The sequence below is a fragment of the Sciurus carolinensis genome, chromosome 18, assembly GCF_902686445.1.
Source record: "Sciurus carolinensis chromosome 18, mSciCar1.2, whole genome shotgun sequence".
Taxonomy (NCBI): domain Eukaryota; kingdom Metazoa; phylum Chordata; class Mammalia; order Rodentia; family Sciuridae; genus Sciurus; species Sciurus carolinensis.
Genome location: NC_062230.1, coordinates 10,529,667 through 10,549,108, shown reverse-complemented (window position 1 = coordinate 10,549,108; position 19,442 = coordinate 10,529,667). Strand labels below are relative to the sequence as shown.

Sequence of the window (19,442 nt, the reverse complement as noted above, 5' to 3'; positions counted from 1 at the left end):
TCAAGAACTTTTGTTTTTTTGTTCTGGTTCTGGGAATTGAACCCAGAGCACTTTTCCACGGAGTACACCCCTAGCCATTTTATTTATTTATTTAATTTTGAGACAGGGTCTTGCTAAGTTGCTGAGAATGACCTCAAACTCCCCAGTAACTGGCGTTATGGGCATGCACCATTGTGCCTGACTTCTCTCAACACTTTTGCAGGATTTGTTGAAACGGGCACAGGATAACTTGTGGGATGATATATTCTGCTTAGAAATAACTGGGTTGTGTTTTGTTCAGATGGAAATTAGTTGAGATGGAGATCACAATTTTTGGATTCAGACTTGGAGAGAAGTATCTATAGATTACACTGTAAGGAGACCAAAGAATTAGGAACTGACATTGAAAAGCATTTATAATTGATAATATCTTTGAGTTCAAAGCTCTATATAGCACATTATCAGGTTCAAAGTCTGCTGTCTTTTTTTCTCAGTAATGATGCTGTTATCTCTAGATAACAAAGCTGACAGAAACAAGATCAGGAAGCCACATCTGTGGGTTGGGACTTGGACATATGTCTCCTGACTCCCAAATCCTTTTCCTGTTGCATCTTTGTCACACAAACTGTCAAACATCTTATCTAAGAAGTGTCCCCACAGCTTAGGAAGCACCAGAATGCTGGATGTTTAATTCTCGAGGTTATTAGGAAATTGAACTCTTTGGAATCAACCCATGACTTTGAACAAAAAGGTGAAAACTGTCTGCTTTGATAGATGATGGCAGAAGGATCCTTTGATTCAATGGGCAATTTGTAAATATAAAACAGTTGCTGGAAAATTCTATTAGAGATGAACTATCTCCTCCATTACAATGTTTGCTTTTCTTTAATGCAATTTTGTTCGAGCAGAAGGCTTGGAAGGGCCCACATTCAATGCTTCAGGAAGAATTACTGGAAACGAGATATCAGAGAAAGGCAATCCATAGATTTGGAACGGGGTGGGGGAGGGGGGAGCTAAGCCTTCCGCCCAGCTCCTGGCTATGCCCACGTGAAATTGAATTCAGAGCTCCTTCTGCATCATAAATCCAGGGCAGCTGGCAGTAATCCAGGGGAGACTGGCGCTAAACTCCAAGGGCATCTGACGCCAGTCTGGCCAACCCCTATTAAAGCCCTCGGAGGGCTGCACCCCAGGTGTGCTGGACTGGGATTCGGTTCCTACCTCATGACAACATTCATTTATAAATCTTTGTTATTAACTTTGTTAATTTAAAGATGCACCCATCGTCAGAAAAAGGAGGAGAGGTTCCATTATATTTCAAAAAGCAGAAAGGCTGTCATCAGTTCCATGACAGGTCCTAGGGCAGGAGGGGCAAGGTCTGACTTCTCAATGCTTTCATTCCTAGATCTTTTCTTCCCCGAGTGCACGTGCGAGTTGGACACCCGGCCACCGGGTTTTGTAGAGTGGGACGTCCCCTCGTCTGGGACCCTACATTCGCCTCCAGGCTGCGGGAGGGCTGGGGTGAAGGGGTCTCGAGCCGTGCGCTGGGGGTCTGCGCCTGAGGGTCTCAGGTCTCAGTCATCCAGAAGCACCCGGGCCGGGCGTGTTCCCGCGGGCGGGGCCGCCACTTCGGACCCCGCCCACCGCGACCGGGGGGCGGGCCTGAGTCACGTGACGGCGCGCCGAGCGGCGAGCCCCGCCCGGCCCGAGGAGGCCCGCCGGCGACCCGGGCCGCGCGCTGTGGAGCCGCCTGTCCACCCGCGCGCTCGCTCTGCGGCGCCCCACGCCACGGCTCCTAGCCCGCCCGCCCTGGGCTCGCCGGCCGCGGGAGTGGCCTTAAGATGGACGAAGACGGCGGCGGCGAGGGCGGCGGCGGTGAGTGTCGGAGGTGTGGCCGGCCCGCCGGCGGCCTGGGGCCGGGGTCGCCTGAGGAGACGCGTCCCGGCAGCGTCGCTGCGGGCTGGCGACCGCGGAGGCCTGAGGCGCGCGGGGACTGGGCGAGGCGGTGGCTCGGGCCCGGGGAGGGGCGGACCGCGGAGGGGTCGCCGCCCAGCGCACGCGAGCGTCCGGGTGCCAGGCCGGTGGCCACGGGCCGGGGTCTCCGCGGAGGAGAGCGGGTCGCCCTGTGGGGCGGGGACCTTGCGGGGCGACCTTCCCCGCGTGTTGTCGCCAAGGGCGTCCACGCCCTCGGGAGCGGTGTTGGACGACCCCTGGCAGCAGCTTCTCCCAGGTGGTGGGAGCGGGCGAGCGGGTGGGAACCCGGGAGGGGAAAGTTTTTAATCGGGGTTCCTCCGGGGTCCGGGAGGGAGGGGACGAGGTTGGAAATCGGGACCGTCTTCCTGGCTGTGGATCAGAAGTGGGCTCTGGGAACCGCTCGAGCGGGAGGGGGCAGCGCCAGTCCAGGTCTGGGCACGCATCTTCTGAGACAGCAGAGGTTACGGAGGAAGCAGAAAAACGGGTCGGGGTCACGGAGGGTGGGCGCCAGGCGAGCCCGAGGTCAGGGCTGCAGGACGCCTTTCCCGAGGGGTTCGTGCGGGTGCCCGGCGCGGCCCTGCCTGTGCGTCCGACATTCAGTTTCCTCTTGCGGGAAGAGTCGTGTTTGCTGTAAATTATTCAGTGGAATACACATTCCTGTCGTGTCATGCCGTGAATCAGGTTTTAACACTGAGGAACGTGCCTCGCCGGATAGGGAGTGGGTCATTTGATTTGGGCAAGCAAAGGGTTCATACCCCTATTTTCACAGGAACACCCCAAGTTGAGGCGCTCTGTCCTTTGGCGAACGATCTCCTTTTTGCTGACAGACCGAATCATCAGAACCCCATGTAATAAGGGAGTGTTTAGAAAATCTTAATTACAGGCTGCCGGAGCAGCTGCCTGTAAGAATCAGCAGTATTGAAGGCTTCAGGATAAAGTGGTTAATCAAGGTGCCTTCTAGAATTCAAGTGCTGCTCAGAAGGAGATCTTTTTGCTGAAAGAAGCGATGCGGCTGGGCTGGTGGGAAGTTGGCACCCGTCATGGCATTTGGCAAGTTCAGTTTTCATAGTTAAAGCCAGGGGTAGCACTGTGGCACCGAGTGGGTGTGTTGTTTATGAAGGAGAGTGCTGTGTAAAGAAGGAGCCCAGTTGCAAACCCTCCTACAGCCGAGCTGGCCGTTTGGAGACGCGGGCTCCTAAGGAATGGATGCCCTCTGGATGCCCTGCTTTTTGCCCATCACAATTTGGCATAGCAGTTTTCCCCTTGTTACAAAATAACACAAACAACTATAATATTTAAACATTTGACCTTAGAGTCAAGGAGGCTGGTTGGCTTGGCGATTTTGTTTGGAAAGTGCTTCTGACTCTGAGTAAAGAAATGTGGAAGACTTGAAGGTAAAAAGCAGGTATAAAGAAAAAAAAATGTGCCAGTGTGCTCCAGCTATTTATAGCTCTCCAGAACCATAACAAAGGATAATATTAGGTATCAAAAGGCTTAAAACTATCTTTGGGCTATTAATATCTTTTTTGGGAATATATCACAGGGAAGCAACCTTGAAATTCAAAAATATATATGATGTGTGACAGTGTGCATTACACTATAATTGTAAAATATTGGAAACAATAATGCTCAATGTAAGGTAAATTTGGGAAGTTTGTTGAAGGAAACATTTCCAACCATTAAATATAAGCAGTTTTACATCCTTGTCCAAACCATGTAAAAACAGGTCATATTATTATTATTATTATTTTTTTTTAGTTTTTATATTTTCCAGGTTTCTGGAAAAAGCACACATTACTTTCAAGTTTGAAAAAGAAACCCAGTTTATAAAAAGCATACACATGTTTTAAATGTACAGTATAATTTAATTCACCTCACTGGAACATTGAACAATGAACAGATATTTATTGATTGTCTACTAAAATGCCAGGCAACGTGCTAGGTGCTGCCAAACTTTTAACCTTTATTGATTTGATTTATCAAAATCTTTCTTCCTTGAATTGTGAAAGACATTTAAGAATATATTTGGCAGTCCTAGAATAAGTAATTTTGAATCAAATGAAATCTTTCACAGTTTTGAAATATGAGTCATTTATAGTGCTTATTGTATAAACTTGATGTACTTATATTTAACTGTTGATTGTTGGAGGTTTTGAAGTTAACATACCTTTTTACAGTTCTGTACTGTTAGCATCACTTAGATTTTTTAAAAATGTTTTGCTTTAAAATTCATGTTTTAAAAATGAAGTTCATCCCTTTGACAGGGAACAATTTTCAGTTGCCAGCTGATTGTAAAGCATAACATTTTTTGATATATTTTTAGAGTGTAGGAAAGAACTTTGAACTGTGTCTGGGGAGTCAGTTTCAGCTTGTTTAAATGAGGTAAATAATCTATTCACACAGTAGTTATGACAGAGGCGAAAGATTATTTAAAAGATCTTTTTTGTTAATATGTTAGTTGGGTAAAAAGACGTAAGAATTGTTCTTATTTGCTGCTTTTATAATTTAACTTTTGTCCAGGATACAATTCTTTGTTCTTTCAATGCAAGATAAGGAGAGGATGGTGGCATGAATGGCTGGAAGGCAGTTACAAGGAGGAGCAGTTGGGGGTACAAGATTACAAGAACACATTGTTCCTTATTATGTGTGCAGAGTGTAGTTAAGGTATTTTTAATTCTTTTGGCACTCGTTGCCCTTTGCTTTTTCTAGAAGAGTTCTTGGGATATGTCTCTACTTGGTAGGTGACTGGCTAGCTAGTTTGGCTCATTGCCATCATCTGTCTGATTGCCGGTTCCTGAATGGACCATCCATGGCAGATGAGGTGAATTAACTTTAATTGGTTCCTCTTCCTGTTCCCCCTTACTCCCATCAGTATAGATGAGGATTGAGTCTGTGACACTCAGCCTCACTCATTAAAATAAATATATATTAAGACAAGATTGAGATTCTACCTTCATCTGTCAGACAAGTGATAACCCCCAAGTTTGGAAGCAGAATGTTGGCAAGACGTTCATAGCATTTGCTTGTAGGAGTGTAAATTAGTCATGGCCTCAAGGAGGATTAATATACCCTGTGTCCCACTGGCTTAAATCCATTTCTTGCCTTTTCCCCTGCAGAGGGACTCACCCCCACAGGCAACATTTCCTTGGTCCTTGGTCACCTGCCCTCCAACTGGGTTTGGCCGATGGGAAGCCGCTGGTGGGAGATTGGATGGCAAGAGGAAGAGGGAAACCAGGTTGTTTTGTTTCTCTTCCCCTCCTACTGCCCCAGACAGTGTCTCTGCAGCTGTCTTGTCCTTTGTCCCCAGCACCTGAGCTTTGGAAATACCTCTTCCTGTCTACCCTGCAGCCAAGAGGTGGGAGTATCTTCTTGCTCTTGCTGATCTCCAGCAAGATTGACATATGTAACCAACTCCTTATATTAAATTCCCTCAGTTTCAGACCTTAAAGGGATGGCTGTTTCTCTGGGTAGTCCCCAATATATACTGGACCAGTATAAAACTACAAGTGTAGCTGGGCTTGGGTGTAGACCGTGGTAGAGCTACCATTGGGTTCTATACTGTGTGGATTGCAAGTATAGAAGTCCTTTGACCCAGCAATGCCAGTTCTAGGAATTCAACCTGCAGATATGTATGTGCACATGTGAGATAACATAGGCACAAAATTTTCCGTTGCTTTGTTTGTCCATCAGCAGAAAATGATCAGATAAATAACATGCCTAGATGGTGAATGAAGTTGTGAAGTTATAGAAAGGAATCAGGAAACTCTTTGTGAATTGATACAGAAAGATCTCCAAAATACACATGAAAATTATCTGTAAGGTTAAACAAGGAACTAAGAACAATGGTTACCTGTTTGGAGAGGTGATGGGGAAGATAGGTGGAGAGGAAATTTTTCACTATATGCCTTTTTATTTCTTGACATTACAAAAGGTTTGTCTATCTTCACTAAGTGGTCAATAAGGTAGATGAATTTCCTTTCCTGGAACTTATGTTTATATGGGGACATGGGCAAAAAAACTATGCAAGTATATAAAATAATTGCAAATTATACTAAATGTGTTCAAGGAAATCAAAGGTTGAGGACAAGGGGTTGGGTTAGAGTTGGGGCCTGGGGTGGTCAAGGTGTTGGGACAGCCTCTTTGAGGAAATCTCCTTCTGGGGCAGCTTGTAGGATAGTGGCCCAGCAGAAGGAAAGGCACTGAGCTGGCTAGAGCTGAGTGTGGGCTTAAATAGAGAGGTGAAGGGGGAGATATTGGCTGTTTGGCAGGTAAAGAGTGCAGACTTTATTCTAAGTGAATGAAATCACTGAAGGATTTTAAACAGGGGCATGACATTGGATTTATGTTTCAGTAATTTTAGCTAATATTTACTTAATGCTCTCTGTCAGGTTCTTCCTGTATGCTTTACATATCTTAATTATTTACTTTCCAACTATTACCAACATTTACAGATAGGAAAATGGAGGCACAGGGAAGCTAAGCGAATTTCTCAGAAAGTGGTGGAGCTACAATTCAAACTCCATCCTGTCTTTATTTATTTGTGGTGGGAATAAACAAATAAATTCCTGCACAAACCCAAGACTTTGGTATTACATCTCCAGCCCCCACCCAACCTTTTTTTTTTTTTTTTTTTTTGCAGTGCTGGGGTTCGAACCCAGGGCCTTGTGCTTGCAAGGCAAGCACTCTACCAACTGAGCTATCTCCCCAGCCCCACCAAAAAGGATATTCTAGACTCCTGGATTGGAGGAGGAAGAGGTAGGACTTGGGACCCCAATGAGGAAGCAGTTGCATCGAATCAGGTGAAAGTTACAGAGGGCCTGTGCGTTAGGATAGTAGTGGTGAACGTAGGGGAGGGACACGAAAAAACAAGTCTGTGAAAACATACCAGGCTGGGCGGTTAGCACACACCTGTAACCCCAGCAACTCAGGAGGCTGAGGCAGGAGAATTGAAAGTTAAACACCAGCCTCAGCAACTTAGTGAGGCCCTAAACAACTTAGTGAGACCCTTTCTCAAAATGAAAAATAAAAGGGCCGGGGATGTGACTCAGTGGTTAAGTACCCCTGGGTTCAATCCCCTGTACCAAAAACAAAACAAAAAGTCCCCCAAAAAGCAAACCCAAACGCCCCCCAAAGTTAAAAATAAGAGACAAACACTAATGGTCCTATTACTCAGAATTAGTATAATAATAACTATTAGTAACATGTCATTGGTTTAAATCTTCCTGGTTTTTTTCTTTTAATAAACTAAAGCACTACAGATAAGACCCTCCATCTCAGTATATGGCAGTGTCCTCCTTTCAGTTGCTCAGGTCAAAATTTTGGTGCTGTCTTTCACCTCTTGTGCCTTAACCTTTCTAACGGTTCTCCTGCTGTCATCCTCATTATCCTGCAAGCCAGAGTCCTGTGTGACGCTTTTCCAGTCTGCCCTCCTCATCTTGTTGGATCCTATCCTCCCTTGAGCTGTGACTGGCATACTCCAAACCAGGGGACTGCAAGCTCTTTCTGTAAAAGTAGCAGGTAGTAAATATTTTAAGCATGTGGGCCGTTGTATGGTCTCTCACAAATCTTTTTTGTTGTTGTTGTTTGTTGTTGTTGTTAAAAAAAATTCTTTAAAAATATTTTTAAAAACATTCTTACCTTGGGACTGTCCTTCCTTCTGCCCTTTCTCCTTCCTCCCACCCCTTCTCCCCTGCTGTCTTGGCATTTCCCATCCCACTTCTCCCCCTTCCACTCCAGTCACTTTCGCTGGTCTCCTTGTCGCTGGTGTGCACTTCCAAGGTGCACCCCTGTCACGGTGCCCCTTGAACTAGCGGGGCCCCTGCAGCATTTTCCCCTTACTCTGCTGCATGTGGCACTTCCCTGCTTAGTTGGGTTTCTGCTCACGTTGTTCCTTAGCACAGAGGTCTTCCTCACCAGGCTGTCTTTTCTTTCTTTTTTTTTTTTTTATTTGTTCTATACTTATACATGACAGAATGCATCTCTCAGCCAGGTGTTCTAAAACAGCACTTCAAGTCACTCTTCCCCTTTTCCCAGCTCTATTTTCCTTCTTAGCACTTATCACCACTTGCTATTACTTTTTTTTTTCATTGTTTCTTTTCCTCAGATGAAAGTCTATGGAAGCAAGAATGTTTTCTGTTTTTATTACTGCTGAATCTCTAAGGACCTAAAAACACTGTTTGTTGTAACGTAGGTCTTCAGTTAATATTTTTAATAACTACTGAATGAAGTTGAAGTCACACTGTGTAGCAACCCCAGTCCTGTTCTTTTCTTTCCTTTTGTATTCCTAGTGGCAGCCATTATGGATTTGCTGTGAGGCTCTCTGGTGTATTTTTCATACTTTTAAAGAGATGTGTGTATGTATCCATAAACAATATATAGGTCTCTTTTTGGTTTGTTTAATATTATAAACTGATATACTCTATATAATATTTTGCAGATTGCATGTGAGATATCTATGTAATGATGTATAGACCTTATTTCTTTCTTTTACTTTTTGTACTGGGATGAACCAGGGGCGCTTTAACACTGAGCTGCATCCCAGTCTTTTTTTTTTTTTCTTTTTTAAGATATGTTCTAGCTAGGTTGCTTAAAGTCTCACTAGGTTGCTCAGGCTGGCCTTGAATTTGTGATCCTCCTTCCTTGGCCTCCCAGGTTGCTGGGATTATAGGTGTGTGCCACTGCATACTGTCGAGGACTAGTTCTTAATATAATTTAAGTTTGGGGTCAGGAATTACAGGTGTGCATCACTCTGCAGGCTTATGTTTAATTTTATATTGATGTTATATAACTAATTCTGAGATGAGCTTCGCAGGCTTGTCTCCTTTTACAAATGTGTGAGAGTTTAGAGTGTATTGCCAGAATTGCAGGCATGGGTTTTAGGCTGCTTTCAGTTTTCCTAGATTCTGACAGATGCTTTCTCATTAGGAGCTGCGTGAGTAGTGTCTTTATTTCCCAGCATTCTCAGCATTCTAATCAACACTTGGTGTTTGTCAGATTGTTAAAGGTTTGCTGCTCTCATGAGTAAGAAATGATGTGTTGCTTTAATTTTATTGCTTATGTGATGAGACATTTTGGACAATCAAATGGATGTGGACAACTTGGGGAGGTCGAGGTGCAGGAACTGCAGGAGTCAAAGATGATTTGGGGTTTCTGGCTTGTGTGACTAGGTAGGTGGGGTGCTGCTCAGTGAGAAGGAGAAAAACATTCGAGGGTTCATTTTTTTTTAAAATCAAAAACATCTTGGCCTCTACTTTTTTTAAAACTTTAATGCACTACTCTTTAAAACAAAATTTTTTTTTTTTTTTTTTTTTTTTTTTTTTTTAGTTGTTGATGGACACAGTATCTTCATTTATTTCCTTATTTTTGTGTGGTGCGAGGATTGAACCCAGTACACTCACATACTGCTAGGCAAGTGCTCTACACTGAGCTACAGCCCCAGGCCCTGGTCTCCACTTTAGCAGGATATTTTCAAGCATACCATTGTAGGTATCAAATTAAGTTCTTCAGTAATTCGGGGGATCATTCATTGCTTCCTGGATCCCATTGCTTTGTGGAGAAATCAGCCATGTCAGTCTTATTGTTGCACTTTGAAGTTTATTGTTCCTTCCCACTCTCCTATGTGCTTGAAAGATTGTCTCTTTGCCTTTGGTTTTCGGCTGTTACTGTGATGTGTTTTTGCTGAATCTATCCTGCTTGGATTAGTAGTGTTCTCTTTGGTGGGGCTGTGACAGGTTCGATCGTCAGTTAGGTTTGGAGAATGCTTGATCGGTAGTTATTCACTTACTCTTCTGCATTCCCTCTCCCCTCTCCTCCTGGGACTCTAACTACATGTCTTAACATGTTCTCTAGATCATGTCATACGTGTCCATTTTTTCATGCTCATTGTCCCTTTTGTTTCTTTGTGCTCTCTTTGTATTTTCTTTGGAACTATATTCCACTGCATCAGTTTTTTCTTCAGCTCTAATTACTGTTAAATCCTTCTATTGAGTTTCTTAATTTCATTACTTTTTCAATTTTCTTTATTCTCTGCTAGATTTCAGTTTTCTGCTGAATTTTCATTGTGTCAACTGATTTCTTATTATACTAGTAGTAGTATAAAGTTTGTGTCTGATAACTTCTATATTTAGATGCCCTGAGAGCATGTTTCTGTTGTCTATTTACCTTTGATTTTTAGTCACATGATATAAATGGATATAAATTGACATTCTGACTATCTTCCTTAGTAGAGGCCCTGGCAAGGTGAGGGAATATCATCTTAAAAGGTGAGGATGGGGTCAACTTCTGATTTGCCGTTCTCCTAGGGTAGAGCCTCCTTCTGTGGGCCCAAAGGACAGCCTGGGTGTTTAGCAAGTCCTCTGAACTTGGCATCCCTTAAACTCTTAATTTTTGTTCTTCCCTTAATGCTGATGGTGATTCTGGGGACATTCTCAGTCACTTTTCTTTTTAGTGTTTTGGCCCCTCAGCTGCTGTTGAATTGGCAAGTACCTCAAGGAGAAGAGTGGCTCCCATGATTGGGCTGGCCTCTGCATTCCTTTCTCTGGGATGCTGGCTCCTCAGTCCTCAGTGCATGGATAGTTCTCTTATGCCTTCAAACAGTTGTTTCTTATTATTTGTTAGCTTTTCTAGTTGTACTTGGCAGTTGTTCTTGGTCTGTAGAACTCAGGGTTCCATAGGATTGTAATGAATTCAACTTTTACAGGAAGAAGAATCTCAGGAGTTCAGTTTTAGTATTTAAATTTGACTTGTCTGCTGAACACAGTGGTGCACACCTATAATCCCAGCTACTTGGGGCGCTGAGACAGGAGGTTCGAAAGTGTAAGACTAGCCTGGGCAATTTAGCAAGACGCTGTCTCAGGGGGAAGAAAACCAAAAAGGGTGTGTGTGGGGAATGTAACTCTGGCAGTGTGCATATCCAGCATGGGTCCTGGGTTCTATCCCTGGTACCCCCACCCCAACAAAGTTCGTATCCAGTGGAGTAGCTGGTCGCTGGTTGTGTAGGTCTGCTGCTTTAATAGAAGTTTGACCTGTGATGAGGATGGAGGGGACTCCAGAACCCAGGGAGGAAAAGGTGTGTTTGCAAGGTGTGTTTGACGTGGAAACATTTCTCAAGTGAATCATTTTGTTAAAGGACCAATGATAATTTGTATGAAGTATGTAATAGTGTTGTTTCATGCTCACACTTTCAGTCTAAGTAACTTTAAGAGAAGGTAGATTTTAAGAATTATTGGCAGGTCCTTTAGGAAGCAGTTTTGTCAGTAATATAGGGACTACTGAAACTCAGTGAAATGAAATTTAAAATAGTTTTTTATCAAAGTACCCTAAAAGCTGCTTAAGATGTGTTAAATATTTTGAACTCATGGGGAAATAATAAATCATTTAATGAGGAGTAGTGAATTTATCTCTCTCCATTCTGACTTTTTGACATAAATCAATTTATAACTTTGTAGTTAATGTCAGTTTCCCAAGTGACATGATAGAGTAGACTTGACATCCTGAAGTGTTTTATAATTTGGATGGAGACAATTCAGTAAGCATTTATTTCAGATAAATATCTTTCAATATATGTACATATTAGAAGAGACTCCCCTGAGTCAGTTCAGTTGGCCTAAGAAGATTTTGTAATTTACTTTCACAGAGTAAATTTACTTTTCACTGACTTAGTTCTCAGTAAGGTCTCCAGGAGCACTGTTCAAATAGGAAAAAATGAAGTTCTTAAATTCTTAGTAGGGTTATTGTTAGTTACTGGACTAATTTTTGGTAAACCAAGCATTTTGATGATGATTGAAAAGTATTTCCCAATGTCTAGGTAATTAGTGATTTCCCCCCCATCCCTAGTTTTCATCCAGATGTTTGGCAATGTGTGGACATAGCCCTTACTGCGATTTTCTAATTCACTTTCATGGGAACACATAATATTCTCGTTTATTTTGGACAGCAGCATTTCCTTTTTCTGTGGACAGACACATATGAAACACATGCTCTTTGAGTGGAGCTGGAGGGTCCTCTGAGAATTCTCTGAAGGAGGAAATGGTGTGACCTATTTCGTTGCTATGAAGTAAAAACAATCTTGTTTTCATTTTTTTTAGTGAACATCTGGGTTAACATTTATTATTTCACATTTTGGAGTTCTTTAAAAACCACAGTTTTGATAATAGGGAGGGTTCATTAAGCAGTAACTAGTTATTTCTATACTTGATTTGATATAAGTTTGAGGGTGATCAATATAATTTTTTTTAAAATATTTTTTCCTTTTTATAAAATGAAACTTAAATAACAGTCCATTGATATGAAATCTATAAATGGGATCAAGATATTTGGAGGCAAAGGAAGGATTGATTCAACCTGTTTATTTCCCACTGCCATGGTTGTGGTCATGTTACTGGCTATATTTTATCCCTCTATAGCCAGACACTAATGGTCCCCTATTGCAAATCCATCCTGTTTTCTTCCTCGCTTATAGAACCTTGAGTGGACGAATATCTATCCATCAGGAAAGGGAACCCTTTAGTTACCATGTAGGGTATAAGCATTCTGGGTAGTCCCTCTTTCCTTACTGATTAGAGGAGGGGCAGGTGTGTAACCCAGTTCTTGCCAGTGTGAAATACCATTTTCAGGGAGGTTTCTTGGAGAAATTCTTCCTCCTTCAATAAATACACAAAGAAGAGACAGTTCCTTTCTTATATTAGACTGTGTTGGGCTGGATGGGTTGCCAGCTTCATTCATGATATCCCTCAGTCCTTGGAATTCTAAGCCCACCACACTTAAGGTTGATCAGCTGGGTTCTTGATGTTGTTGCTGAAGTTAACCCACCCAAGAGTCTCTCTGTCTCCACATTTCCTGAATGTGGGGCAGTAAATACCCTTGTTTACTGGAGCAGAATGTACTGTACCTTGGGGCCAAAGACATCTGTGCCAATGCTGGCTGTAGTAGCTGCAGTTTTCATTCTCTCAGCCACTCAGTAAGGCTCTCATCACCATCAAGTGCAGAGAGAAACATCTTTTCTATAAATATTCATTATCATTTTAAGAATTGAGCTAGGTTCTATTTTTGAGATGAACACTTTTTCCCACTGCATAAAATATATATGAATAATTTTCATACACTTAAATTCTACACTTTATTTGAAAGCTTTATGACTACATTTATTTTTAACAAATATTTTAGAAAAATGCAATGATCATAAGAGGCAGACATTGGCTAGTTGATATTATATTAGAAGACAGGACTTCCTTGTAGTTCTAGCAGAGGGAAATAAAAGAAATGCTCAAGAATGCCCTTTTCCAAGTCTCTACTAATTAGATTAAAATTTTTTTTTGAGTAGAAAACGGATCAGACAAATGAATTCATTTTTGTTTGTGTTAGAGTATGGGAAAATTTGAGGATTTTAGTGTCTTTCAAATGTTTGGCCTATTACAATGATGAGGCTGTATTTCCCAAGTGTGGGGGGACGAGTGATTGCAGACTTTGATTCAGTGGATGACTGCATTTCTGAGAGTATGAAACATCTTGAGGATAAAATGATGCCTTTCATTGCCTTATATAAAGAGAATCTTCATACCAGGCAAATAGTTCTTCCAAAATGTTGCATTTTTCTCTGGAATCACAGGTTATTGATGGATTCCCAAAGTAACATGCTTCTAAAACTTAGCTTTTTTCAATTAAAATAGTGGCTAAGTTGTATTGTAGACAAGTGGTTACTAAATCTTTCTGTTTTCACAAAGAAAGTCAGTGCCTTCTTTGCTCTGTGGGTCAGACTGGTCTTCATATACTTTCTCTCTTGCTCTCAAACCTTGTTCCAGGGCTTTTGCACCTGATGGCAACAGACAGAAGAGCAGATTCTGGAATGTATGCTGTATGTCCTGCCCTCATTGGCTCTCCTTGGTAGTTGTTCTGTCTCATAAGTGCCCAGTAATTTGGCTAGACATGCAGAACATGATGAATTTTTTTTTTTTAAATCTGGAAAGAACATAAACTGAGATATTTCCCCTGGGTTTTTGCTGCTTTTAGTGCTTGACATTTGGTTTTAGTATTTGTGTCTGTTATTTTTCATATTGCCTCCACTCCTCACCCCCTTTCCCCCTCAGAGTAGAGGAGTTTGGAGTCTTCTCTTTGTTTTCCTGTCAAGTATTATGATCCTGGTGAAGAGCAGACTGTCTCACATCTAAGACAAAGACCGTCTATTTCAAGAGTGTTTTCACTAGTTCTCAACTAAGACTTATTTAATCATTTTCTATTTGCCTATAAAGGTTTGAGGTAGATTTAAACAAAGAGAGAGAGAGAATTTCATTCTTCAGAGAGAAATCTATTCCAGTTCTTCATCCATCTTGAGGTTTGGTGCAGGCCCTGCCTGGGATTTCAAATTTGGGACTGTGTCCTTGGTGTCTTCTGCCTTAACCCATGGTTAGCCAACTCCCTTTGGAATGAGAACAACTCTTAACAGAAGTCCTGAATCTCTGGAGCTTTGTTTGAGTGGTTTTATCTCGGTTTCAGGCACTCAAGAAACAGTTGGATTGGTGACTAGAAATTTCAGGTACAATTTTAAAGGTGTGCTGTTTCCTTAATTAAAGAGTTGTAAAGTTCTTGGCATTCAGGGTCATTCCAACTCTCACTGGTTAAAAGGGTTAAGACTGGTCTTGGGTGGTGATACTAACCTGAACATCTTGCCCACATGTTAGAGAGGGGAGTCTTTTAGTGTAAATTCTTAAGTTTATGAGACTTGATATTGAAGCTCTTCTTCCTAATGTTCCTAACATGGCCCTCCCTCCCTCATTCCAGAGATGGTTCTATCCATTGATTAGAGACTGAAACCATAGGACAGTTACATCTCTGTGGCAGGCAGCCTTTCCTGTCCCTAGCTCTGGTCTTCATGACTGTCTTGTTGGCATGAACCATGCTGGAGTGACCATGCAACTGTTTCTTCCTAAGTAACTTAGTCTTCTGAGTTGGAGAGGGCCCCTTTTCCTTCTTGGTCTCTGTGATTTTACGAATTTCTGCTTGTTTGCTCTATTAGGTCAGCCATGAGGATTATTTTAAATGATTCCTCTGGTTGGAGACAGAAATAGTCAACTGTAATGGAGAATATGTGTCTGCACTTTCTACATGCTTACATAAATTTGTTTTAAATATTTGAACCCGATTGTTATACTTGGTATTGACAAATTTTTAGGTAAATGTATATATATATAGCTCTGTCATTCTAGCTATGACTTTGTGTTAGTTATTCACCCTCCTTAAGCTCCTTAAGTTTTCTTATGTGTGAAATGGACATTTAAAATCCAAGTGAAAAATTATTTATGTGAAGAATTTATCAAAATTGCAAATAATTTGTAGGCATTCAAAATGGCAGTCATCAATATATTAAGCCCTTGCCTGCCCAGATGTATATACCAAACAGAATGAGTCAGAAGAACTGTTGTATTCATGTTTAGGAAAAACTTGTGGTTGGCAATATGATTATTGTGTATTTTCTCCCCCAACTTTATATTTTGAAAGTATTCAAATATATAAGAAATTTGAAAGAACAGTGCAATGAATGCCTATGTGTTTTTTACCTAGACTCATCAATTGATAAAATTTTCTCATGTTTCTCTCTTTAATTTTTAAATTGCAGGCTTTTTTTTTTTTTTTAATGAACCATTTGAAAGTAAATAACAAACATTATTGTACTTTTCCCTTAAATACTCCACTAACTTGTTTCCTACAGACATTCTCCTATAAATCATAACTATTACCATACTTAAGAAAATTATCTGGGTGATGTAGCTCAGTGGTAGAGCACTTGCCTAGCATGTGCAAAACTCTCTATTCAGTTCCAGCACTACAAAACAACCAGCCAGCCAAACATAAGTCCATAATATAATTTCACATATAGTCCAAATTCCACTTTCTCCAGTTGTTCCAAAAACATCTTTTAGAGCTGCTTTTCTTACATATCTGGACTCTAATTAAGATTTACATCTTATATTTAGTCTTCGAGGGTACCCCCCTCACTATTTTGAAGAGTCCAAACCTGTAGCCTAGTATTACGATAATCCTATGGTCTGGTTAAGCAAGAGAGATAAATGCTTTGGTTTTTCTAATGTCATTTTTAATATAAATATGTTAAAATCATGTACTTGGTTCAAGGTCAAAGTCACATTGGTTTTCCTTGTTCTTCAGTAAATGTGGATTAAATTGGTAACCAAAAGAAGTTACTAAACGGCTCAGATGTCAATGGAATATGTGTGTGGGTGAACTTGGAACAAGTATACACAGTGGTTTGTTAGACCTACGCCCATATGGAGGTGATTATTATCTGGCTTAACATAGTAAAGATTTTATTTGAATATTTGGCCATGATTTTATAAAGAAATGAACTTCAGAACTGGGAAATTTAGTAAGACAAACTATAGTTACATAATACAAAAGAGATGCTTTTGCTGTCAAATCCTTGGACAAAGGGCAAGCCTTAACTCTCACAGGAACGAGTCTTTTTCTTCTTCCCTCCCTCAACACTTTCTTATTGGCTTTTTAAAAGAAATTAACTGCAGCTGAGACTGATACAGGAACCAGCTGTAACTTTTTTGTTGTTCTTGTATCCGGTGATGGTTGTAGCAAACTCATTGTATGAAAATTCAATGAAGGAAAGGGCAGGGTGGGAAAAAAAAAAATGCCTTTCTATAAAAGTATTCAAGAAATAGTGAGAGGACCTAGGAGTCTCCCTTCAGAGACTGAATTAAATTCCATTCTGAAGTATTGATTTTGTTTGTGACTAGTCTAGAAGGCCTTTTTCCTTTTTAATGTTATGTATGCACCATGTAACCAGAGGTTATACTTGAGGAGGCCAACACACTGTGTTCAGTAGGAGGCAGAAAATAGTAACTTGTCAAAACCCACACCCTCCTATTGTAAATTGGGGCAAGAATTCTTGAAAATACCCTTTATTTTCACACTGGTATAGAGACAGTGACAATCAGTGAAAGGAAGTCAGTTTCTCTTGATTTTGTTCTGTAGTACTCATACTTATGCAGCTACCATTGAGCAGTTCAGAATTAGCTGTTCAAATTTTATATTTGTGTATCTGTTTCAGTGTAATTACTATAAAACCTTCTCATTTTGTGTCCTATGAGGACCAAGTACAATTGTCATCCTGTAGCTGAAGATGAATTATGAATTTTCTTTTTTATTTTATTTATTATATTTGTTCTTGCAGTACAGGGCCTCACACATTCCAGGCAAGTGCTCTACAACTGAGCTACATCCCCAGACTGAAACACTAGTGATTTTCACATGCTTGTATGTCTCAAGCATTTGTCTTTCTCTGTTTTTCTTTCCTCCTTTTTTTTTTTTTTTTTTTTTTTTTTTTTTAATGTTAAGGGGGTCACATTTCTTCTAATTGTAGCCAGACATCCTGTTTGGGGGCTATTTGAGATCAGTGCTGCCTGTGAAATCATGTGGTCTGTAGTAACCTTCTGAGTTATTCTTCTCAGATTCAATCTTAGGGGCAGGTTTCTTTGAAACTCTGCACACTATTTTTAGTTGCTCTTTCTACATTTCTGTGGTTCAGGGCGTCAGTAATACATACAATTATTATTTAGCACAGAAATGTTCAATGTCTGAAGGCCATTTAAGCTTTATAGGAGAAACAAGCTGGTGATGCTTTATGGATGTAGCAGACAAGCACTGACGAACCAGTGAAGGGAAGGGGAACTCGCTCTCCTTGGTAGACTTGCTGGATCTGTGCCAGCATGAACAGCATTCTGAAGAATCTTTTCCTATTTTACAGTAAGAGGGATATGTCTCCTTGGTTCTCATAAGTTTCTGTTTTCTTCCTCCCACTGAAAGATATGTTTTCATAACCCTTCAAGTCATTTCTTATGTGTCTTCCCTACCTCTCTTCTACTCCATTATTACTCCCATATACAACAGCTTAGAAACTAGCTTTCTTTTCAGATTTATCAATGATTGGTTTGCTGCTCTGCGTAGTACCTGAGACCCTCACACTCCTGAAGTAGTAGTTTTGGATCTTATGAAATTTTAAGGAATGAGGGACCATGATCCTTCAGACTTTTTGGTAATAAAGTACTTACCTATTTCTAGGGGAAAAAAACACTATAATTTACATATCATAACTGTTACCTTTTTAAATAATACAATTGAGTGATTTTTTTTTTTCCAGTCCTAGGCAAGTACCCTACCACTGAGCTACATTTTCAGCTCTCATTTGGCTGATTTTTAGTATAATCACAAAGTTGTGCAACCATCACCACTATTTAATTTTAGAACAGTCTTATCACTTGAAAAAGAAACCCCATTTTCATTAGCCCTAATTTTTTTCTGCTCTCCTCACCCCTGGCGGCCACTAATTTACTTTCTGTTCCTATGTATTTGCCTGTTCTGGGCATTTCATGTAAATGGAATCATATACTATGTGACCTTTTGCATCTGGTTTCTTTCACCCAGCAGGTTCATCCATGCTGTGACATTGAGTCAGTTTTCCATGTTCTGTACAGTAGCTTGATTCAGTATCAAGTACCTATACTCAGTGGAACTGAGACTCAGATTGGTTTTAGTGTTGGGAGTGGTTGGAGATTTGCTTATGTGTTACATGGTCGAATCTGTGATTGGTATGCTATCCTGAAGGTTTGTAGGTTTGCTTGTATTTTCTTCCAGTTGAGAAAGGTTGAAGTTTATTTTAAACCTTTTATTTGGGTATGGACCAGCTTGAATCCTTGTCATCATGTTCTCTTAGTTAATATGAACAGTTGCCTCTGGAGCAGAACCATGTTGTCTGTAGAAAACTTTTATTCTCTGAAGACCAATATATGGGTTCAAGAAACTGAATTCCTTAGTGCTGAGATCTGTTGATAGAGGTGTGAAGGATGGACTTCTCAGGAGTCCAGTATGATCCCCGTTAGTAGATGGGGAACACCAAATTTTCATCCCGTTTACCCTGAAAGCCCAAGAAATGAAAAGAAAGTAACTTATATCAGAGAGACTAGGAAGAAAGGGGTGGGAGAAGTGGGAAGACTTTGGAGTTTTAAGATGAAGTTCTGGATACTTAATGTACAGTGTAGCAACTGTAGTTAATATAATGTGTACTTGAAATTTGCTTTCTTTTTTTGTACTTTGGATTGAACCCAGAGCTGCTTTACCACTGAGCTACATCCCCAGATCTTTTTATTTTGAGACAGGGTTTTGCTGAGTTGCCCAGTCTGTCCTTGAACTTGTGATCCTCCTGCCTTACCCACTGAGAAATTGCTAATTTAAAGTATTCTCACCATGCACATGGTAACTGTGTGAGGGGATGGCTGTGTCAACCAGATTGACTGTGGTAATCATTTTGCAACATCTACATATATCAAAACATTACTTTGTATACTTTGAATACATTTAATTTTAATGTGTCAATTGTACCTTAATACAGGTGGAAAAAAAGAGACTGGGAAGGGATCTTTAGCAGAGAAGATAATTTAACAGACTTTTGGAAACCTACAAGAGAATTTAAAAGCAGG

The 19,442-nt window shown here is 40.9% G+C and overlaps 1 protein-coding gene across 1 annotated transcript in view; it reads left to right on the top strand.

The window, feature by feature from the left end:
• The first annotated feature begins 1,678 nt into the window (after window positions 1-1,678).
• The window catches only part of Cyth3 (cytohesin 3), a 110,003-nt gene continuing 92,239 nt past the window's right edge, over window positions 1,679-19,442 (top strand). The window contains exon 1 of the mRNA XM_047533503.1: window positions 1,679-1,851. Coding sequence (XP_047389459.1) covers window positions 1,818-1,851 — 34 coding nt within the window. The 5' untranslated portion in view covers window positions 1,679-1,817. The remainder of the gene's footprint in view (window positions 1,852-19,442) is intronic.